General features: G+C 42.7%; 1 protein-coding gene across 2 annotated transcripts in view; it reads left to right on the forward strand.

Annotated features, from left to right (window-relative positions):
• The window catches only part of TSPAN5 (tetraspanin 5), a 111,339-nt gene extending 94,338 nt beyond the window's left edge, over positions 1 to 17,001 (forward strand). Inside the window, exons 3-8 of one of the 2 annotated variants that reach the window (XM_019553076.1) lie at positions 3,757 to 3,903; positions 5,699 to 5,869; positions 8,312 to 8,437; positions 13,891 to 13,938; positions 14,063 to 14,179; positions 14,778 to 17,001. In XM_019553076.1, the coding sequence (XP_019408621.1) occupies positions 3,757 to 3,903; positions 5,699 to 5,869; positions 8,312 to 8,437; positions 13,891 to 13,938; positions 14,063 to 14,179; positions 14,778 to 14,843 (675 nt within the window). In that variant the 3' untranslated portion in view covers positions 14,844 to 17,001. The remainder of the gene's footprint in view (positions 1 to 3,756; positions 3,904 to 5,698; positions 5,870 to 8,311; positions 8,438 to 13,890; positions 13,939 to 14,062; positions 14,180 to 14,777) is intronic. The other variant, XM_019553077.1, reaches the window with a different exon arrangement.
• The last annotated feature ends 7,315 nt before the right edge of the window (positions 17,002 to 24,316 follow it).

A 24,316-nucleotide genomic window follows, 5' to 3' on the forward strand; every position in this document is an offset into this window, starting at 1 on the left:
TATGCCTCCTTAAAAATCGACTATCAGTATCAGCCCCAAAAATCTCTATCGGTGCACCCCTAGTGTCCTTACTAATTTTGCTATTGTCCAGCTATCAGTCTTTCTTGCGAAGTTGAGGATAGTGTTATTCCAGGAACAATGGCCACAAGCTGAGGGAGGATAGGTTTAGGTTAGATATTAAGAAGGACTACTTCATGGTAAGGGTGGCCAGAGCCTGGAACAGGCTTCCCGGAGAGGTGGTGCTCTCACCTTCCCTGGAAATCTTCAAGAGGAGACTGGGTAGGCACCTGGCTGGGGTCTTACGACTCCTGCCACCTCCAGTGCTCCTTCCTGCCCCTGGCAGGGGGGTGGACTTGATGGTCTGTCTAGGTCCCTCCCGACTCACTGATTCTATGATTCCCTATGTCAGAGACACCATGGGCCATAGGCCCATTCGAGTTACGTACCTACATATGATCCAATTTCATTGTGCTCAGATCTCCGAAAAAATGTTAACACGTCATCGTTTTAGCCATAGGTCTAAGTTGTGAAAAGCAGCAAGCAGAAGGGAGATGCATTAACTGCTTTCCTGGGACTCGGGTAGAGTGAAATAAGGTCACACTTAGACACCTAGTAAGTGGCATAGATTTGGCCCCATGTACACAAATAATCACTTGCCCTAGTGTCATATAAGTTGTCCATAAAAACTCACAGGTATGAGGGTTCCATACTTCAAACAGATTCCTTTGTTTTACCGTTTATTCCATGATATTTCATAAGAAATAAGGTCATGATGGAGGCTTTTGAAATTGTTGCTATTTTGTGGGCATTTCCAAGTGGTCAAGGGCAAAGCATATATGATTTAGTACAGGGGTCTCAAACATATGGCCCATGGGTGGGATCCAGCTCATGGAGCCATATTGTCTTGCTCACAGAAGGCTGGGAATTTGGGAGTGGAGCAAGAAGGGACAGGGCCCACCTCCCAAATCTGGGGACTGGAGCCCCCCTGGTGACATTTGATGGTGGGGGAGATGAGTGATGGCTGGGTTAATCACTGTGCCATTACTGCTCGCTCCACTGTCACTTCCGCATCTGGCCCACGAGTGGGGCAAGTTTGGCACCTCTGCTTTAGTACATGCCATGCTCAGGTTCTTCCAGGCCGGGGTGCTTATGGCTGCTCTCAGATTTAGTTGTGCACTGAGTAGGCACAAGTAGGCAAGGACCATGATTCTTGGCAGCGATCCGAGGCTCAACAGGGGTATAATGAAGACCTCCCCAAGGAGGCAGTAGCCAAGAAAGAGAAATGAGGTGAGAGAAGGGAAGGGATGAGACCAGGAAGAATAAACAGCTTTTAAAGTAGTTTAATTCATATGTCAAGAGCAAATGTACTATATTAAAGGAAAAAGCTATAGAAAATTGAGGTCTAGAATGGTTGCCTCATCAACTACAATAATGCATGGGGGAGGGACAGAATTCAGAACGGCCAGAAGTATTTTATCAGGGGACAGAGTAAGATATAAATTCTGCAGTAGAGCACAGGCAAGAGTGGAACCTGGTACAGTGTCATGTAAGTTTACACTTTGCAGCATTTGCCTGGGCTTCCCGTTGGTGTGAAATGAAAAATGTGTTGAGACCATAATGCTCTTGTTTAGAACTGGGTCAGAGAACAGAATCCTAGTTGCTTGTCTGCAGCCTCACAGATGTAAGGCAAGGCTCTTTCCCTTTCCCATGAACCTCTTCTTGAGATCAGCCAAAGTATAGTCCAGAGCATTAGAAGAATGAAATTGTTGCTCCTCAAGATGCTGGCATTATTGCAGCCCCCCTGACTTCTGCTCCCAGTTGGAGACTGTGTGATAGCCTGGTATATGCTGGCTGTTATAATGAGAATTCAAAAGGTTTCAATTATCCATATTACAAATCTAGTCGCAAGCTAGTGTTATTACCCATGTTACCCATGATTTTAACTCTTTAAACTTGGCCTTTAGGAGATTTCAGGTTAAATGCAAAGTCACTAACTTTGCTCTGTTTACTTGACAGAGGTTTTATCATTACAGATAAGTGAGGTAAATAAGCAAGATCTCTTAGATAGCACTTTAGAAGTGAATGGTCTTTCCTTGAGCAGGGATTTGAACTGATTGCCTTCTGAGGTCTCTTCTAGCCCATTTTTTATGTTGGCTCTATAAGATGCATCCTAACATCTTCAATAGGAAGGCCTCATAATAACTGTTTTCTTCAACTGAGGAAGTTGCTTATGATGTTCCTATGCTTCCCCAAAAGCATTCAGGTTCAGCATTAAAAAGTAAACTTGAAAAATAAATCAGCTTGCACTTGCCCTTTTTTTCTACTTTCTCAGATCATGCAAGAAGCAAAATATTTGGTAATATCGTTTACTGAATCAACTGTAGAGACATTACTGCCCTTTCTCAGCTCTGGGCAAGAAGCTGATACAGTCAAAGCTTAGATACCAAGCAAAACAATAGCTCTTGACTCCATTATATAGATGAAAGTAACAATTTCAAGAAGGGGGCAAATGCCAGTAAACCTGTTGAGCAAAGAGAAATAATCAGAAGTAGCTACAAATCAAGTAAAAAGCAGCTGAAATAGATGAGCTGAATTATGTAAGGCAGGGGTGCTCAACCTCCATCAGGAGTCTGTAGAGATTGGATGTGCAGCGTGACCTGGGGCCTGATCAGTGTGTGGGACTGGGCAGAGGTGGTACAGGGCCGCAGAGCTTGATCCCAGCGTGAGTAGGGGCAGTGCAGGGCACTGGGGCCTGATCCTGGCACATGGGGCCAGGTGGAGGTGGTACAATACCAGAGGGCCAGGTGGAAGTGGCATGAAGCTGTGATCCTGGGACACAGGGCTGGGTGGAAAGGATGTGGGGTCCCTGGGCCCTGATTCTGGTATTCAGGGCTATGTAGAGCTGACACGGCCCTGGGGCTCAATTCTGACAGGCAGGGGCCAGCTGAGGCTGTGCAGGACTTAGTCCTGGTGCCCAGGGCCCAATCTGGCCCGCAGACCAGCCACAAGCCACTCATCTGGCTTGTGGAGGCAAAAGGATGAGCACCCCTGGTGGAAGGAAGTAGGACAGTAGAAAATGGAAGAGGGTCATTCTTAACTGTGAAATACAGAAGTTAGTTAGTTTATTGTAATGAGCCATAAAATCATTGTTTGTGTTTTCAGTTCATGGTTTTTAGTGTCCAGTAGTTATGCATTTTTATTTCCAGGCCCATCATCTCAAAACTATTGTATAGATTTCCTTTGAGTACAAGGACTGTGTGGTCAGAGGTGGAATGATTGTTCTGTGAAAAGTGTTCCTTGTTAGATCATAATACTTGTAACTATGTTTACTTGTATAAAAATTTACATTTACAAAAATTTACCCTAAAATGTTAATGCTATCCAGCACAAGGAACAAAAATAGATTGATCATCATCCCACCCCACTGGCTGTTCTGTCTTCCAGGCAAGCTAATTCTGCATAGCTGCATGAGGTGTGAAATCTCCTGTGACTTGCTTGGAAAGGATACTTCTCCAAATGCACTCTGTTCATGCTCTATGCTGTTTGTTTGAATACGTACTATGCACTGAAAAGAAACATCCATTTTCTCATCTGTTTTTGAATCCAAGATCCTAATAGTTGTGCTCTGGGGTAGTGTTGTAGACCACACTCATTTGCTGTTATTTTTCTGTAATTTAAAGGCAAAACAAAACGAGAACTTTTACACAATAGAAAGCCAGACACATCTGTTATTCCTTGGCATTGCTTCTTTCCCAGGGAGTGCTGTCCAATATCTCCTCTATTACTGACCTGGGAGGCTTTGATCCAGTTTGGCTCTTCCTTGTGGTAGGAGGAGTCATGTTCATTTTGGGATTTGCAGGATGCATTGGAGCTCTGCGAGAGAACACCTTCCTCCTCAAGTTCGTAAGTAGTCTCTGCAACTGCTTGATTCATCAGTTACAGAAGTGAAACCATGTTCTGTGTTACTGTTTAACAGCATCAGTCTCTCAATATATATGCCTTTAGGGTATTTGACAGAGGCGTATTGTATTTCGGATTTTCCCTGACTTTTTAACTCTTAAACAATGAAGCTATCAAGCAATTACAGGTCTTTGGGTTTTAACGTCTTTTTAACTCTTAAACAATGAAGCTATCAAGCAATTACAGGTCTTTGGGTTTTACAATACAAATCATTTTGAAGAGTCAATGTAGAGCACATGGCTCCTTATAAGGATCCCATCTAATGTTTTTGCCTTTCTTTCCCAGGGACAGAACCAATTTTAATAATTTGCATAGTGAGCTTTCTAAGTCTGTAATGAGCTGCCTTTGCCAAGGATGAGGGACATGAATGTGCTATTAAATGCAGCCCACATGATTCTTAGCATGGAAGTTCAGTCCCCTATTGTCCCTTCTGGTTTGAGATCACAAGTCCCTGCAGATATCCCTGATTGTGGTCCAGATTGTTTCAACACCACCTGCATTCAGTTGGTCTGTATATGGTGCACCTCGTCCTTGCATTCTGCTCCACTGCAAGCTAACCTGGTTAACCACCTCTGGCTATCTACATTGTTTAATGTCATCATTACTCAGTCTGAGGCTGTATGGGAAGTATCTCCCCGAATACTGGCTTGAACTCTCAATTATAAAAGGGACTCCTATTACACACGATTCACTGCATTTAGTGCTCCTTCTTGAATTGAGCAGCTAGGTTGATTTGATTAGAAATTATACTTCTTGTAGGGCTCATTTTCCACTTAAAGCTGAGGGAGACCACAGTTTACTCACTTCTGTAAAGCCACCCTCCTCTCCCCTCTCAGCTTGTAGCCCATGGATGGACATGGCCTGTGTAGTGATAAAATTGTGCCTTCATCACTATAATCTGTTTATGTGTCCATGAAAATGCTGCTTAGGCAACTGCTGCTTTCCTGCAATATCTTTGGCTCCTTGGGGCAGAAGTGGTGTGTGGAGAGAGGAGGTGGTTCCTAGTTACTTTTCTCAAGGTTGGTTTTGTTCCAACTTGCTTTTGTCTTGCTACAAAAGTATTGCAACTTTTTTTTGCTTCTTCCTGTCCTTGCTTCTCTGAGCTTGCCTAAAATGAACTCATCTGTTACACCAGAAATAGCTTCCTGTAGGGCAGGAAAAATTAAAAATGTATCTGAACAAGCAGAAAGAACATACTGAAATGAGACTCAAGAGCACAGTTGCAAGAGAGATTTCTAATATACCAGAACCCATTTGTGTATTAAAATACCAGATAGCTGCACTGGAGATGGTTAGAGTGAGTGGTGGGTCATTTGTAATGCCTTTGGCATTCATTGCATTTTCACTAATCATCATAACTCTGTTGGTTTTAATGTGGATAAGAAATCATTTCATAGACATTCCATTGTAACTTAGTCATTAATTAATTTCTGCTGTTACCAGTGCCTGCTTCATGTGCTTAGACTGAGCTTCATGGATTTGGGTGCTGAAATGAAAAGGCACTTAAAAAGGCACTGTAGCTCTTGTTATGAATTGCATTTTTATAAGAAGTCAGGTTTTTTATGTGTAGGAATAAGTTTACTTTGTGTTGCTAAACATGCTGACATTGAACTAACTTTCCAGTTTTGAGATCATTAACGTTTAGAAATAATTGAAAGACTTGTGAAGGGGGAGGAAACCTTTTTAGTTACAGAGACAAAATGAGTTGTAAAACTTTTTCCTTCCCTTTTCTTCATAGTTTTCTGTGTTCCTGGGGATTATCTTCTTCCTGGAGCTCACTGCTGGTGTTCTGGCATTTGTTTTCAAAGACTGGATCAAAGACCAGCTGTATTTCTTTATAAACAACAACATCAGAGCATACAGAGATGACATTGATTTGCAAAACCTCATAGACTTTACACAGGAATATGTAAGTTGGACTTCTGCTTGGTTTAAAACAAAGTTCCCACTTTAAAAGAAGACCTTTCCTACTTTTACTTCCCATCTGTTGGTTTCTGCAAGGAGGAACAAAAATATCTGTAATATAATATTTAAGCAATTGTTATGTATGTCCTACCTTCATAGTGCTTCTACAGATGCATCGGAATCCTCATAGCACCTTTATGAGGTATGGTAGTTCTTAACATAATTTTACAGATGGGAGAGGTAAGATGGAGGGATGAAGTGACTTGCCTAAAATCACAAAGGGATGCTGGGTTAAATCCAGAATTAAAAAAGAAAAGAAAAGCTTAGGTTTCTGCTAAGGCCACTAGACCATCTCTATTTCCTGATATTTTTAAAGACCTTTTCAATATCTGTGGGGCTTAAAATATTTCATTATTATTAGTATTGCAACATCTGTAGAACACTCTTCTCCAAGAGTATTAGAAATACAGTCTTTTCTGTGGTGGGGCTTGGATTCCATTCAGTAGTGATAGAAATGATAGAACGTGGCCCATGGAAGGAAAGGAAGAATAGTTTATCTAAATGAAGCCTGGGGGAGGGGAGATTTCAGCTAGACTAAAAGTAATTAGTGTATTGGATTTGGGCCACTGTTAAAGTTTTCCTTACAAGAAATACAAAAATGACAACTTTCTTCATGCCTGAGGGAGAGTGAATACATTTTAGGGAAGAATCACATGGTATAAGTTAAGACTTCTCCTAGGGTCTATCTACACAGACTTACCAATGTATAAAGGAATCTAAGTGACACCTTCCTGCATTGAGCTTCACACTTCAACACACTTTTGGTCAGTTCTCTATTGCTATACTCCTCAGGACATTTGAGTTTGTGAGCTCCACCTTTTGTATACCATCCCAGATTCAACCCAGTGTTTCTGAAGTCTTGGGTGTGCTGACTTAAAACCAAAAGTATAGCAAGCTTCTTCAGCACCCAGGGTGTGAGGAGAGGAAAAAATGGGGTTATGCACACTAGAGAGCAGGGGCCTGGGGGTGAGGAATAAAGTCTTACCTGCCCTGGATTTCTGCCCTTGGGCAGCTGCTGCTACTTCTGCAGCTGTTGCTGTAGCAGTGCGGGTTCAGGCTGCTGCTGCTATGGGGGGACATACTCGCTGTATGCTGGCTGCAGCAACCCCATGATGCAGCCTTCTTGAGACCAGCCCCTGGTGCTGCATTTGCTCCCTACCCACTAGATATGCTACTGAGTACAGAGCTGCATTTACCATGGCAAAGGGAGGGGTGCCATTCTGCTCATCATCTGTGCCCCAGATACACTACTGGGTAAAGATTTATGCCTGCCTGGCTATAGGAGCCAGGCAGTGTGGGGCTGCTGCTGTTGCTGCAGCAAAGCCTCGGTGGGGAGATGCACACTATTTTGGCATCCCCACTAATTCAGCACCCAGGGCTGATGCACTGCTTGTCCTGTCCCCCTAGTTACATTACTGCTTAAAACACTTAAGTTCACTTTATACTGATGCTTAGATTTTTTTTCTTGGACAAGTGGGTAAGTAATATGCTACAGATTTGTACACCTGGCCCCAGCTTGGTGGTGGTAAGAAGATGTTTCTATCTAAAACCAGTGGCTTATGTAAGACAGAAGTCTTGCCCACTGGAAATTAGATCACATCCAAATAAACACCCTCTCCATTACAACTCAATCAGCTGTCTCAGCAGAGAAGCCAAAGACAGGGTGAGCATAGAGAGCAAGCTAGCTTCCCAAGTTTTGAAAAGGAAATGGTTGCAGGTGTTGGGTCAGGAGCCTGTGGATGAAGCCAGAACTAATTCTGTTTGTTGTGCAAATTAGGACTTTGATGTATGGCATCGCCAGTCCAGCAAGTCTTTATACCTACTAAATTCACTTCAAAATTTAGTGAAGTGGTTAGCCATGTTAGCCTGATGTCAGGCAGGAGATAGGCACCCTACTTAATCAGGTGGTATTGTCATAGGCAAAGCTTATGCCTCTCAGAACCAGTTAGTTTCTAAGGTGCCACCCTGACTTACCTTCAGTTTAGAATTGGTGAAGATGTGTGCATTGTGTCTGATTTGCAGCTGGTGGAAAGGCAACTTTGCTAATTACAGTGGTGCTGTGCCTGCTTATACCACCCCATCCCCTGCCCTCCCCTGGTTGACCATATGGCTCATTGGATTTTACTGACTAGTCTATTACTGAGGATGTTTTTCCTTTTTTATTGGGTGGGTTTTACCTACATCCAATACATCCTTAAAGAGAAGGGTTGCTTGTCTCTAGATTTATTCAGTAATTTAAGAGCCACTTTGAAGGATTGAGCTGGTCCCTTTTTAAAAACAATTCAGTGAAAAGGGGACCAGAAGAGAATTTCAAGTTCTCTTTGGAAGGTTGGGGCAAGTTGGCAGCAGTGATATAAAGATGTTCTCATTCTCCTGTTTATTGTAGTGGCAATGCTGCGGGGCCTTTGGAGCTGACGACTGGAACCTCAATATCTACTTCAATTGCACAGATTCCAATGCGAGTCGAGAGCGCTGTGGCGTGCCGTTTTCGTGCTGTACTAAAGACCCTGCAGTAAGTGAACAATCAATAGGCCATTTTGCCTTTCTGCACCCATGTTAAAACACTGCTGCAGGACACACTGTATTGTAGAGAGGCATGTAGTTGTCTGTTTTACCACTTGTCCTTACCAGCCATGTCAAAGTTCAACCAGCACACTCAGCATCAGTTTGTTGTTTAACCCTGGGATAATGCTGGAAGACTTCACTGTGTAGTGCAGGCGTGCTGCTTTTCGGCAGAAGGAATTGTTGGCTAGGCCAGGTGCACCTGTTAACAGGGATACAACTAAGGGCCAAAATTGGTCACGTGCTGGTTGCTTTCAATTTTACCATTGGGTTGTTTCACTTTTTGCCTTCCCCTCTCCAGCTGAACAGCAGCTACAAAGCTGAACATTTAGAATAAACTTGATTTCTGAACAAATGTGTATAGTAGCTATGCTGACAAAACTCTTCTGTTAGCATAACTCTTTTGTTAAAAGAGTTGTAAACACTTTTGTTAGCATATCTTTTATTAGACCAACTAAATAGTTGCAAAATATCTTTTTTCTTTGCAAGCTTTCAGGCTCAGATGCCCTTCATCTGGCAAAGGAGAATTGAAAAATATTAAGAGCTCTCCCAGGTAGAAAAGAACTTCATCTTGCAGAGGAGCAAACAGAGATATTGGGGTTTCTCCTGGGTGGAAAGGCCAGTTTGTAAAAAGCTGCTTAGTGAGAATGCAAAATGGGAACAGACAATGGCTGAAACAGTCCAGTTTCCTGAAGGTGTCAGATGGCAGGCAGGGTGTTGAATTTGGCTGCTTTCTTGTTCATGTTGTGAAGTTCCATTTTAAAATGGTAAAATATGATATCCTCTGTGTTTTAGGGATATTGGTTGTAGCTGTGTTGGTCTAAGGGTGTAGGAAGACAAAACTCTTGGGGCAGAGGTGATATCTTTTATTAGACCAACTAAATATTTGCAAAATTTTTTTTCTCTGCAAGCTTTCAGTTGAGTAGTTATACTCACATTACTTCTGTGGTAGTACCTGAAGACTGCAGCTGGGTTAGGCTGGTCCTGGTTGTGCTAGGTGCTACACAAAGGGCGCCTCTAATACGTTGCCCTACGTAGCGCTTTGGCAGTGCAGTGATCTCATGCGTCTACATGTGACTGGCAGCTACTTTGCTGTAGTGGTGCGCTTCCCCATTTTAGTGCACCACCATGGTGAAGTAGTGGCTAAAACTAACTGCACTGTGTGCATGGCACAGTATGGGTAGTTACTGTGCTCTGCTTTAGTACTAGGAAGTACTAAAGTATGGCGCAGTAATAACATTGTCATAGGGCAATGTGTAAACATGCATCCTTGGAATGTATTAAATCCCAGTCTCTGTTCCAAAGAAATTATTTGCTTTGAATTTGAGATACGAATAGAAATCTCTCTCTCCCTGTGTCTCTTCCCCTCTTCCTTCCCCACCTTTCCTTCCTCCTGCATTTTTGCTTCTTTACAATGACAGACTGTTGTGATGATAATGAAGTCCAACTGTTTGGCTTGGCATCGGGCCTCTTTATGCTACAGTCAGCTGACATGAAAGCGATCATTTCAGAGTTGTTTGTTTACTGAAGTTTCACTTCATATTAAACTGATACAGGTCCATGTTGTGAAACAAAACATGCTAGAGTTGTGTTTTTACCAGTTGGGAAGAATCTACAAAGAAGGGTGAAGTTTTCAGAAGACAGCTCACTGACCATGAGAGTTTGGTATAGGGAGAGGTACACATGTTGATTTATTGTCATGCCTGATGTTATACATTTAGCTTTTATACATAAGGTGACCATACATCCTGGTTTAGCTGGGACAGTCGTGGGTTTTGTAGGTTGTCCTGGTGTCCCAGCAAGTTACTGAGAATTGAAAAAAGTCCCAGATCGGTGCTACCCTGGCTGCACTGCCTGGCCTGGCTCCTCCTGAGCAGTGGCTGGATGTAGGGGGGCAGGCGGAGCTGGGCGCTGCTCCTCTTGCCTGGGGCAGGTATCGGCTGGGGCAGGGCAGGGGGAGCACTGTTGCGAGTGCTGGCTGCTCACATATGTGGCAGACAAGTTCACCTGCTCGCAGCCCAGTGGAGTCAAGACCAGGGAGCAGCTGCTGCCCTGCAGCGCCCAGGTGAGGGTGGGGCTTTCCTGGGGGAAAGGGAGGGCAGCTCTGACCCCTGTGCTGAGGGCACTGGGGGTCCCTCCCTCTTGCTACCGACCCAGCTGCTGGGGACTCATGTTTGGGGGAGCAGCTCCAGGCTCTGCCCTTGGACTGTGGCCCCAGCTGGCTCTATCCTGCCTAGGCCCAGCTGCCTCCTTTCCCACCCTGTGCCTGTTTGGCTGGAACGGGTGTGGAACCCGGGCATCATTGCCTGGGTCCCCTTGGGCGCTGGGATTGACCTGGGGGCCCGTTCCAATTTGCCTGCTGATTTGCGGGGAGGGGACATATCCCAGATTTCCTTAAAAATAGTATGGTCACCCTATTTATATGGATTAAATAAGCCAATTTACCAGTAGTGGTATTATCTAGTTTCTGTCATGGCTTTTTTTCCACTTGCAGTGAATTTTAGTTCTTCTGTTTTATGTGCTGTCCAACTGAGTAGAGCTAGGCTGGTGCCCCCAGGTACCACAGACACTTCCCACTCCTGCTACTGTACCTCGCTTTGCACTTTCAGTGTCACTTGCTATACTTGTCCTCTCCTCAGAGGTGTCTGCCTTTTATGCTGAAGCCATCTATGTTCTGGTAGATCTGTGATGGGAACCAATAGTCACAATAGTCTGGAACTGCCACACAACCAGCTGCCTGCTTTTATGAAGATGTTGAAACAAATCTTGCTGTGGATGAGGCCAATGGCTTATAGTTGGGCCACATGGCTCACCCCCGTTCTCACCCTTAAAGGGTCATCACTGCCTGTTTTTTAAAATGTTTGGTTTTTCACAAAACCAAATGAGTTTAGGTAATTCTATAAGCACAGCCCATGTGAAAATGACTTCTGCATTTGTGAGCATACTGTGCGTGTATCTCAAAATAAGACCACATGCTGAGGGGAATAAATAATCTAGGTCTTGGAACTTTAATTTTAGTCGTTTCTTTCTTAAGCTTGCACAGTGAGGCTTTTTGCATACACGCATGTAAAACTGGGGGCTGTGTGGCTTCTCACCTGGCTCCCCTCACATCCAGGATTTCGTTTCTCTGCCATGTGGTTAGGTAGGACCTGCAAAGGATCCTAAGACAGGTAAGCACTTGTCAGGATGCAGTTACATGAGTGTAATGCTTTGGTGTCAAAGTGGTGCAGCAGCTGTGGGAACTTTTTTTGTTTCAAACCAGAATTTCTGTGGCTTAGCTTACATTTAATCATGAACAGGGTTAAGCTGAATCGGAACAAGTAATTACTACATCAAAATATGGTCCAATATAGGGGCTAGCACCCCGGAGATGTCTGGGCAGACAATCAGCTGTTTGTCAACCCCTCATGTTCAGCAGCTGTTGGCCATGGGAGATTGGTGGGGAGAGTCAGACGGCTTCCCACAATAGAAACTTTAAATCCTATGTCTGGCAGCTCTGACTCAGCTTCTGTGCTCAAGGTTTAAAGCCATCAGTTGGGGGAAAGTCCTTTGCTGGGATACTCCCTTGAGCCAGCAGTCTGGCCAGAGCTGCTTGGCCAGGATGTAAAGTCCCTGGCAGGGAAGCCTGTCAGCTTCCACGTCCCCAGCCTCCAGCTGGGGCTGACAATCAGCTGATTGTTGGTCCTGGGCCCTCCAGACACTGGGCCTGACAAAGTAAAGTGCCATACAGGTCAACCATAAAATGTTATTTGTAGCATAAATGTAATGTATAGAGGGGACTGCACATAACAGCTAAACCATTCCAAAATGTCACTGATTGGGAACCATTCACAGGTGTTGCAGGTCAGAAGTGTCCACATGGACAGAGCTCTAGCACTCCAGATACAAGTCATCTTAGGTTGTTGAAGTGCTGGGACTCTGACCTCAGGGGCTGAGAGTGAACACTTAGCCAGCATGCCTTGCAATGTGTGAATTGGTAGCAGGGGAGTGCCTGCACCCATGCTCTGGGTGTCTTGTGAGTGGGTGACCTATGGCTGGGGGTGTTTTCACTTTTTCCCTTTCCAAACTCTCAAACAACGAGTTCAGTTAAATTTCAGTCCTCTTGTATGTGACCAAACTCTGCAGTGTGCTTGTGTGACTGTGATGGATTGGGGGGTGGTGAGTGTTTGCACTCACATTTTGGGGTTCCCAGAGACTGGGAGGGGTCTGAGGAGGGGCTGCAGTCATGTGGGAAATGAGGATACAGCCCCCTGCCCCCCACTGCTGCCACATGGGCATTACAAGCTCCCCCTCACTGCCATCGCATCAACAGTGTGAGCTGCTGCCCTGCTGCTACTATGCAGGTCCCCTCCTGCAGTGTTACCCTGCCCCAGAGACCCTGGCTGCCACAGCAGCAGGAGCTCGTGTGTGTGTGTGTGTGTGTGTGTGGTGCAGGGGGGGGGTGTGACTGGGAGGGAGCTGTACCTGGGACTTGGGCAGGCCTGGTCTAAGGGACTGGGGGGCATGCATCATATGGGACAGCATTGCTCACAGAGACTTTTCACTGTATTGCATCAGAACAAAGGTAGCCTCCACAAAAGAACAAAGTGTTGCCGCTCTGTGGTGCTCCCTTGCTGAGAAATGCTCCCTGGTACAGTTTGTTTTTCCTGCTCTGCAGTTCAGAGCCTTCCGGTCGGGGAGGTGCAACAGGAAAAGAGCCAGTGACTTTCTCCCTACAGGGTGTCAAACCTGTTTGGAGAGGGTGTAGGCAACAGAAAAATACAGCCTGCCTGACTCTTCCGTTGACCTTTGAGGCAGAGCAGCAACCCATTTTTAAGGCATATAAGATGAGTGGGGGAAAAGTGAATTTTGGAGTTGTTCAAATGGCACCACATGGCACTGGTACTTCCAAGCATTCAGCAGCTACAGGAGGGAATCCATCACTCCTCCATGCCCGCCCTCCCTCCCATCCCATAACTTTGCCTTTTCCATGTAGCACAAACTGTATTTTGAACTAAACTAGAAATATTCTCAGTGCATTTTCAGGGATAAAATACAGGTTTTTCTTGCCAGCCACTGGGGTTGGGTTCCTGAAAGTTACTGTGGTTGGCAAGACAAAAGGCCTATGGGAAAAATGGCAGGTGGTAGGGTGATGCATGGCCATGGAAAACTGTGATTACTCAAAGCTATACTGTGGTAGCCAAAATGCTATATAGAATATTAAGTGGGGATACTCAAAACCATGGTTGGCAATGGGAACCTGTAGAACACTTTTAACTGGAAGAGAGTTTCCTCACCGGGATCTTCCCCCTTCAGACATGGAGCTTGTGAAAGACTGTAGGAAGAGAACGCAGCAGTCCCTTGTTGGTGAAAGTTCTTCTCTTCACTGGTTTGTCTCTTTTGTTTTGTTTTTTTCTCCCATAGGAAGACGTGATTAATACCCAGTGTGGCTATGATGCCAGGCAGAAACCAGTAAGTGGTTTTTTTCCTTACCTGATTTCTTAAGGTTCTGAATAACTTTGGGTGAGCAGATTAGGGTTGGAGGTGAAAGGGGAGTGTTAATTAACTGTTTTTATTTCTCTCTTCCCCTTGGCAGGAAGTTGATCAGCAGATTGTTATATACACTAAAGGTTGTGTCCCCCAGTTTGAGAAATGGCTTCAGGACAATCTTACTATAGTCGCTGGCATATTCATTGGGATTGCATTGTTGCAGGTACAGCACGTGTTCCCTATTTTAAAAACAAATTACAGAGAAAACAAAAAATACAGTGGGGAAATAATCAGAGAACTGGAAATGAGGATGTTTCACTTTAATAATCTGTAGTTTGTAGTTTTTTAACCTGGGCTGAAGGAAAACTTAATGACTGAGGATTTGTCCGTAGAAAAAATAAAATATTCTTTTCTGTGTGGACAGTTATTCGTCCAAGCACCCCCAACTCAGCAAACCTGCAAATTGGGGCTGGTTTTCAAAGAATACAGGACGCTGTTAGTTCTGATGTTTTGAAGATTAGCTGCCAAAAGAATTGCCTTTTAAATTCCTCTTGGGAGAAATCTTCATTCTATCTCTGCTCTCATGTTAAAGACCCGCTATATTCTTTTTTTGGACTCTAATTAAAAAAAGGTTGAATGGAGTTTTCTTCTTCCCTTGCCCCTAAGCTCCCTCTGTTGATTCTGATGGTACTTTCACAATTACAATTACAATTCTCAGTTTTCTTGTCCTTGTTGCTGTGTCAGTCTTATGTAATCCCAGAAACCTGGCTATATGCAAAGGACTGTCAAATGCTCAAATTAACCAACCTTGTCTTTTCCAGATATTCGGGATCTGCTTAGCCCAGAACTTGGTTAGTGACATTGAGGCTGTCAGAGCCAGCTGGTAAAACTGCTGAAATAACCATCACAAGACACTGGACAACTGAAACCCTCTGAAACCTCCACAGTGTCGCTCCGACACCGCGCTGCATGGTGATGGGGAAGCCTTCTTTCCCAGGAAGTTTCACATCTTAAATTGCTGATATTGCAGTGAACTCTTGTTTCTGCGGGGGTAGGGATAGGGCTGGGCTATTCAAAATCTGCTGCTCACTGACAGATTTATTTTTAAATTACCAGTTTAAAAGCTGTTGAACCGTGAATCTCTACTGTATTCTTGACTTTGAGTAATAAGCGGACACACTTTTTTTTTAAATTGGTGTGCATCAACAGGACAGAGGTTGCATTGTAATTTGTGGATATGCTGTTCATGCTCCATGTCATAAGTGTTTTGATAGCTTCCAAAAGTTCCTGAGATGGTATCTCTCTCCGACACTCTCTAAAGGACCAGTCGTCTTGTTTTCCACAGCTAAACATTGCTGCAGGCCTTTCTGAAACTAAACCCACGAAACAGGAACCAACTTTCCACTCCTCAATTGTACAGTGAAAGAAATTTGTTTTTAAGACCAAGAAATTGTTTATACAGGAACTTCTACACTTTCCCTCTATATCTTTTTTGTGGGTGGAATCGGCAAGATTGTGGTGATAACTGTTTAACTGTGTCACTATCCTTCTCCCTTTCTCTGCCCTTTCTGTGAAGGGAAAGGAGTTTTAAATCTCTGACAAACCAGGTAGTTGTATGTTTGGTACTGTCATCCATACCTTACCAGGGCAACACCCTTTCTAAGCAAGAATGTGTTATAAATATTTATAGGGTGGTAAGGATGGTTTTGGGGAAGGGGGAGGGGGCAGTCAGGTGAGTGATGTTAAGTAGAGAATGAAATAATATGTTAACTTAAAGAAAATGAAGAATTATGTACCCAAATACGATCTGTTGGTTTCTTTGGAATTCGGTGTAACCTGTTGTATTTGGCTCTCACTAATAGTTGTGTGTTGTTATAGTTGTACAAAACTTTTTTTAAAGAGATTTTCTCGACCTTTTCCTAGATGAGGCTTTGCTTCCTCCCCCCTCCCCTTTTTTTTTTTAAAAAACGAAAAACAAAAAGCTTCTTTTTACCTGCATGAGCTCTGGTGCTAGAATCTGTGATACCCTGTTTTTAAATCCTTGCATATGATTCAGTAGGTTTCTAATAAAGAAATGTGCTTATTTATTGGTAGATACACATGACTGTGTAAAGTTCATATCCCCTTGTCTTGGAATATAGAGAGAACAGCTTTGCCCAAGTAAATGCTTCCCTCAGTTTAGTAAATCTTTGCTAAGTTTATCTGTGTCTCCCTTTTACATATCTCTCTAGCCGAATGCAATGAAATGCTTTCTTGAAACAATAGGGTAAAGGATATTTTTGAACAAGAAGAGTGTGTTAGGATCAGAGGAGCTGCCTATGGGCTCCTTTTAATAGATTAAACATTAGCATTTGCAATGAAGCACAAATATGAGGAAAAGTCATGGATCAGACTCCAGCTGGGAGCCTGTGATTGGCTTTTATTTAAAATATAATGTAAACACAATTGATGGTAACTTGCAGAGCCAGTTTATTTTGTAAAGTTCACCTTGTCTGAATGACTTTCTTGTGTCAGTGGACCCCAGCCCTATGCCGTGATGACTCCCTTGAAGTCCTATTTCCTTGAAATAAGACTTGATGGTGCTTTTACACAATATTTTCTCATCTTGCTGGTCCTCAGTGTTCACTAAGATGAATTCCATGGATTAGAAAAAACTAATGCATTGTATTCAAAATACTGTACTTCCGCCACTGCTAAGATGCAGCATATGTCAGTAAGCATGCCTGCGTGTGCACGCACATAAACACACACAATTAACCTTGCTGTGTGTAGACAACCCACATTTTTGTCGTGGAGGCTGGTGGTATGCACCATCATTCAGGCTTGAAGAGCCAAACAATCCAGTTGCACTCTTGTCTGTCTTTGTGTTTCCTCATCTTCAAATTAATTCCACCTGACCAGTTGACTTGGTATTGGGCAATACCCACATCCTTTGATGTTTGCTGTTAAAGACCAATGGCAACTTTAAAAAAAACAAACAAACCCAACAAACAAACTCTGAAAGTGTCTATACTCACTGTCCTTAATAAAGTTGGTTCAACCTCACTGCAGCGTTATGTTTTCATTAGCTACTCCTCGTATCGTGGGGAGCTGCTCATTTGCCTTTAAGGAGCACGTGGCTTTGCATAATGACAGCTGAACAGAGGGTTCACTGAGGCTTCTGATGCTACTGTCTTTTGTAGGATGGCATGGTGCAGCAAGATCAAGGGAAACAGGAGGGTTCAGAAACCCTCCCCCACTAATTATCAGCCAGTGCTTTTACATTTAAAAAGTCCCTCTTGCAGAAACGTACCTTGTTGCCACTGATCTTTAATGCTTCGGCTGTTGCCGTAGGCTTCTGAAGACAACTTCCATTCTTCTACTTGAATTTTCACAATTGTAGTATAACTGACTTTTGTTCTGTTGCTTCTCATAGTTTCATTCTTTTGCTAAGTCACGCTTCTGAGAAATGACCAGTGGTACTGTCATGTTGATGGGAAGGGAAGCATTTAGGAATAGGGAAGTTTTGTTCTTGTTACTTGCACACACATACTGACATGTGCAGACCAAATGTACAAAGTTTACTGTAGCTCCTGGAATTACTATACTCCTTTTAAGAACCATTAAATAATAACCTTTATTTTTCCATACCCTTTTACGCTTCTGCAGAGACTGATCCCAGTTTTTAAGATGTTTTGTTTTTTCTTCCCCAATTAGTGGAGCATGTTGAATGTTCAGCACTAGCTGCCTGTGTTGCATGTTCATACCCCACGCTTGCTTATAAAATGGGTGATTATGTTTCTAAGAGCCTCCGTCTGCATGTCCTTTTATGAAGCTAGTTTGGAAAACTTATGGGAGGCCTTGAAAACTGATGCAGTTTATATTGAACCTACCACCTGCAAACTAACTTTCTGCCATAAAGTTCTACAAAAAGTGCAAATCAGCTACAAGTAGAGCATGAGCTCTGGCCTCTTTCCCAGTGGGATTGGGTTAAATTTGGCAGTGCATTCCTGGGCAAATTCTAGTACATCTGAGATGGTGGTATTAGCTGTGAGCATAAAGGTCAGTTTAACTAGCCACAAGGTGCAATAGCTGCTCAGAAAAATGTCTCCATTTAGATTTCTTACAGCCACTTACAGAGCAAAACATCTGTGTTTGCACATAGGTGCAGTGTTGTGATCAGCTGGGGTGAAGCTTTCATCTGTGTCCAGAGTTGGGAAGCCATTTCAGCAGGCCACAGTCTGTCCTCTGCGTCCCTGCTGGTCTCGCCTCTAAACCAGTGGTTCTCAACCAGGTTGCCTTGGCACCCTGGGGTGGCTGGAGATCCTTTCAGAGGTATTGTGGGGCGCCACACAGTGTTAGCACTGTTAGGGATGCAAACACAATTCAGATGATAAAACCAGTGATTTCAGATGGGAATCCAGAGTGCCTGTGGTGGTCTTTCTTAGTTCTGTGCAACAGAAGAATTTCTCTATTATTTTTCTGTAGTTAAACCTAGTGAAAACGAAGAGCTGGCATTTTCCGTGGGGTGCTTTCAGCATACACAAGGTTGAGAACCGCTGCTCTAAACCCTCCACCCAGATTAGAGACCCCTTGGTTATTAGAAAGTCCACCCCTCCACCTCTCTTCTCTCTCTCTCACTCTCATCAGTGTTCACTTGCCTCAACTTCTGTGTTCCAGTCCACGGTCCAGTCGCAAAAGAGAGCCCTTTTCTGTCTGGCTTTGAGACCTGTTACATGTATGTACTCTGTCCGTTCAGTCGCCATCTTTTTCTTTTCAGAGAGACGTTATTGTAGCGAATCAGGAGATGGAGCCTGGCTTAGGTTCTGAAGTGTAAATATTATTTGTAATGTAAATAGCAGCATGCGAATGAAATGACTCTTGCACCTAACTGCTACTCATCATACCTGTGTGTTGATCCTGATACGAAAGCTGTACAGTGAGCCAGGAATGCTTGAATTGCCTGCCATCTTGTGTCTAATATAGGGAACTACAGCTGTCAGATGTTTTAAGAAGGAAAAATAGCGGCTTCCAATTCTGATTTTGACTTCTGGAATCTCCCCCCGCTGCTTGCTCAGTCGTCTCCTTAAGATCTGAAGAGGCAGGCCCTATAAGGGCTAAGGGTGCTGTCCGACTTCACAGGGAGCTGCCATCTCCTTATACCAGGGCTGTAACTGGTGTGCTAGGGCTGGACTTAAAATGGTCCTGGAAATGAACCGGCATCTTTGCTTCCTCAGAAAGGTCCTAGGTCAGCCCAGTGCTAGTTACTAGTGACAGTTAAGAAAACCTTGTGAGTATCGGGGTCCATTCTTTGCAGGAGTATTGAAAGGAGACTAGAACTTGGGGTTGAAAGCACTATGTAGGTTCCAGCACCCAAACCTCCCCTGCTCTTCCTCCCAAATTATTTCATACTGTTAAAACTGAATTTCATTAACCCAGTATGCTGAAGTTGCCTAGAAAAAAGAAATCTTTTCTTGTATTGTTTCTTTAGGAAGAGCCATTAGCTACCAAGCGTAGCTTAGAGAAATTAGTTCATATCTCAATTAAGAATATGCAGTGTAAAATAGTCATTGTGACTGCTAGTACACGCCATGCTGGTGATCGGTGATAGACAACTATTAGTTGTCTTTGTGTTTTTGCTGTTTGAATGCATTAACAATAGGCTACATCTCTGTACGTATATACGAGTGTGTGTGTCTTCATGTACATTCTGTATGTGTGGTAGAGGGAAGCTCTTATCTCAAGCTTTGAGAAAGTTGGGATATGGATTTGCATTTTGACTTAGTCCCATGTCAAGTAAGTACATTCCAGTCCAGCTCAAAGTGAACTGCTCTCCCTGAGTCACCCTAAAGCACGATGAAGGGTATTTACCTTTGTGTAGCATTTCTTTTTATACGAATGTATTCTCTTGTGTTTTTTTTTTTTAAAAGGAAAAAAAAACAGAAAACTGTAAATTGCAAAACTGATTGTAAAAGCCAATTACACTTAACCTATTGAAAGTATTGCTATAACAGAAGTGCATGCCAGTAGAGTTTGACTTGAGATTTGTTGTCTGATTTCCAAATGGTCATCTTCAGTCTGAAGGAAATACATTGGCCAGGTGCATACGTATTGCTTATATTTCTCATCTTTAGCATTGGCATGTGGTATTGTATCACATACTGATCTCAGTGGATGTAACTGGAGCGTAATTGGAAAGCTGCCACAACTTCTTGGTTGTTCATTTGAAGCTATTGAAAGTGGTCTTGATCATGCTAATTTGTGTTTTTGGGTTTTTTTGTTTTATAATAGAGGCCTTTTTTAGGAATGTTTTAATACATTTATGATGAACAATACAATAGTTTTAATAGTTGTGCAGTATTCTGTATTTACTTGAAGTAAATATTTTATATGCAATTTGTTAGATGATTAAAGTTTTATAAATAAAATTGTGTGAAATATTGCCTTGCCTTGTGAATGTTTACTCTTGCTGTATGTAATACTTTACTCTGAAGGTACAGATATACTTTTAGGAAAATAAGACTTAACTGTCTTTTTACCATTTGAAAATTGCATTTTCATTCTACCATTTGATGCTATTAAAATGAGAAATTATTCTTAATAAGGAACTCTCTCACTTACTATTATGTGAAATATTCTAAATAACTGAGGTTAGGTAATTTGCCCATTTTATTTATTTCCAACCATGGTTTTTGTTACTCTTTAGATGCCAGTGATCATGCATTACTAGCACAGCTGTTCAAATTCAGATTAACCATTTTACTGACCATGTAATGTTCAAAAATCACCCGTTTTATTTGTGCAGATGGGAATAGTAGGGAGGAAATCTGCAAGAATCCAATTTTAATTTTTGTAGAGGGCAGGTGGTCCAGGGCAACAAATCTTTATCTGCTTCACTGACAACAGTGCCAGATGGATTCTTGTGCTAAAATGAAAACGAATTCAGCTTATGTCTCTGCTAAATTCTTCATCATTTCACTGATGGAAATTTTTCATATGAAAGCTTCTGAATTGCAGTCTAGTGTGATATCCTGAACAGACATCATCTACTCAATCCGCTTTCATTTCACACTTGATACCACCCATAAATATTCTCAGTGATTTTGAAAAGGAGGCTTTGTCAAGACAAATGGTAGGATTTTAAAAAGTGTCTAAGGGAACTGAATGTCCCAGCATCTCAGAAATCCTCGCTAGCAGATAAAATGGACTGATATCTATCAAGTGAAGAAAAATCCACTTGTGCAGGTTGTCACACTTGGAAATGGTTGTTTGCATAGTAAATGCAAATAGACCTGTTAACATAAGTTCTGATATTAAGATTTTGGTGAGTGCCTTGTGAGAGTGAGCTGGGTTTTTTGTTGTAGTTGTGTTGGTCTAAGGACATAGGCAGGCAAGGTTCATTGAGTAGATGTGATATCATTTATTAAACTGAGTATTTTAAAAAAAGTTTTCTAGCTACTCGGTTGGTCTAATAAAACATTTCACATTTACTCAATGAACCTTGCCTGCCATGTCAGAGTGAGGGAGCTTTGCCTGATTTAAGTTTTCTGGACGTGAAAAGTCCTGGTTTCATCCCAGGATGCAATGATGGCTGGACCGACACCAGATTTCAGCTACAATCAATGTATTTTTCTAGGGGTCTTACACCCTGCTATGCAAAGGCAAGGTCTGGCTTCCATGTAACACACCATGCACTTCCAGTGTTACAGACAAATGTTGATATATAAATATGTGCACATGCAAGCTAAACCATAAACTTAGGAAAAAAATTGGCTAATTCATTTTTAATTTATACTGGTGAGGTCAGGGGATAACAGCAAATAAAGCACCTAGTTAAGGTTCAAGTAGGGTAGGAAGAAGTTGCTGCATTTGGCATCCTGATTTGCTCAAAATGTAAGTCAACAATTGAAGGTTTTTTTTAAACCAAACATTTTAAATTCCCTTTTTGGAGCAGGCTGGAACCTACTGGGGAGGTGGAATTTGCTGTAACTTGCCCTAGTCTGACCAGCTTTCGATTTGGCCCGATTCGGTGGCCGACTCTCCGAATCCAAATCAAATTGGAGGGCCCTTTAATCTCTCCGAATTGATTCAGAGAGATTTGGATGAATTCAACAATGCAGATGTAGACACAGCTTTAAATGTTTTTTCTACATACCTCTAGGTAGCAGGGGCTCTGAACGCTGCGGTGCTGGGGCAGATGCAGCGTCCCACAGGAGCACTGAGGGCTCTCCAGCGCACTCGGTAGCAGACCCAGAAGCACTTCCGGTCCACTGGGGAGCGTACTGGGGGGCCCCTCTTCACCCCTCCATCTTGGTGCCCCCCAGTACGCTCCCCGGCAGACCTGGAAGTGGACCGGAAGTACTTCTGGTCCACTTCTGGGTTTGCTGCTGAGAGCCCTCTGTGCTCCTGTGGGATGCTCCATCCGTCTCAGCATCGCAGTGATCACAAGCCGTGTGGCTACCTCAAGGTATGTAGAAAAAACTTTTAAAGCTGTGCCTGTGTCCAAATAACTGATTCGCTGAATCAGCATTGAATCGTCAGATGTGGATTGAATCGCTGTCCCCGATTCAGGCTGAATCTGAATCAAATAGTTTCTCGCACCCCTATCTCATTATTTACTATTGCTGCTGCTGCTGTGATTTAATGCACAGCTCTGTGCATGTCCTTTCAAAACATGATGAAGTGAGCATGGCCTCACAAAAGATTTCTGATGCAGTTAGTCTATAAGGTGCCTTCTTTCTCTCATTAATTAGGACTAAAGTTTTCATCATGGATCCTGGTACAGATTTGCACCAGTTACAGAAGAGGATGCTATTTTCATGATTTCAGGTGATGGGGCACAGGAGTATTATGACACATTTAATAATTTTCAAACTCTGTTGTTGCCTAGAAGTGCTTACTCATTTTATTAGGCCCTGGCTATTAATCATAGCATTTCATTTTTAAGACCAGTAGGGACTATTAGAATCACCTAGTCCGGCCATCTTCCTATTGTAGACCATGGCATCTCGCCCTGTAATTTCTGTGTGCAGCCCATAACTTCTGACTTGCATTTGAGCAAAAACAATGTCTTGCCTTGTAGCCGTTAACATGTGGTGGATGTGAAAGATTTTTGCACAGTTGGCTGTCTTATTAACAAAAAGGTGCTCTCATCTATATTCTTTACTGAAGCATGACTGATCTCTTACTGTAACTGTTTAAATTTTACATTTGAAAAGCTTCCATATTGTTCTTGGCAGATGTGGTTAATTTTCCATTTTAAGTATCATTATTTAATCATCTTGAGGAACTCTGAAATGCTAGCCTAAGTACCTGTTGCTGGGCTGTGTCTGCCTGATTTGAAACTCCCCTCTCACTTCCTCTTTGTGTGTATACAGGAAGTTAAACTTCAATTCAAACAAATTAGATCAATTAAAGTCTGTCTTTTTAATGCAATGACTGTAAGATAATTGAATTATAAAAATAGTGCTGCTGCTATTCAGCTTAAAATGTCTGTAACCACGAAAAACTCAAGGGGCTGAGTTTTCACCATTGAAATATCACGTATAAAGCCATCAACCTCTCTCCTGTGCAATAGAAAACATCTTACCAAGAAGGAAGAAAAAATTCAACACCCAGCTTCCCATCAGACAACTTGGAGGTAAACAGATTGCTCAAACTTTTATTTAGCTTAATTTGCATTAAATGAACTTTTCTACCCAGGGGAGCCTATAACATCTTTTTATTCTCCAAAATTTCATTTCTACCTGGGATAAATGTTACAATCTGTGCATTCTCCTTTGCCTGAGGAAGGGCGAGTGAGCCCAAAGCTTACAAATGAAGAATTTTTTTGAAACAATTAATTGGTCTAATAAAAGATATCACTTCTGCCAATAATTCTATGTATAAAGCCTGGCAGATAAAGCACTTTAACATCTTGCTTAAATGTTGACTGATATGTTTGGGGTTTGTTTGGTTTTTTTGGCTGTCTGATGACTGGTGAGACAGAAAATCTCATCTACCTATGTGTGACCTTTTACAAGTGAAATGCAGTTGCTAGCTATCTGCTCCTCCTAACCATTTTGAGTATGGCATCTATGATCTAGTTCAGCTTAGTCTGCAGTAGCAGTAAGCAGCAAGAAGCTTGGCACCATAGTTATAAAAATATCTCTGGCTGTACAGGTTTCAAGATTTACTTGGGTGTAATCTATCTACTGTACGTCTATTCATAAATAAGTTCACTCGAGCAGCTTGAATTCATTTGACCTCAGTGAAACGGATTGGAAGAAATGCAAATGGATAGTGAAATGCACTTCTACCAGTACAGTCTTTGGATCAAGGCAAGAAATATTTTCTTTTTTAAAAAAGGCTCTTGTGCTAAGTTGTTCAGTAGCAGCAATGG

Source organism: Crocodylus porosus, unplaced genomic scaffold, assembly GCF_001723895.1.
Source record: "Crocodylus porosus isolate Cpor-Errol unplaced genomic scaffold, CroPor_comp1, whole genome shotgun sequence".
Lineage (NCBI taxonomy): Eukaryota > Metazoa > Chordata > Crocodylia > Crocodylidae > Crocodylus > Crocodylus porosus.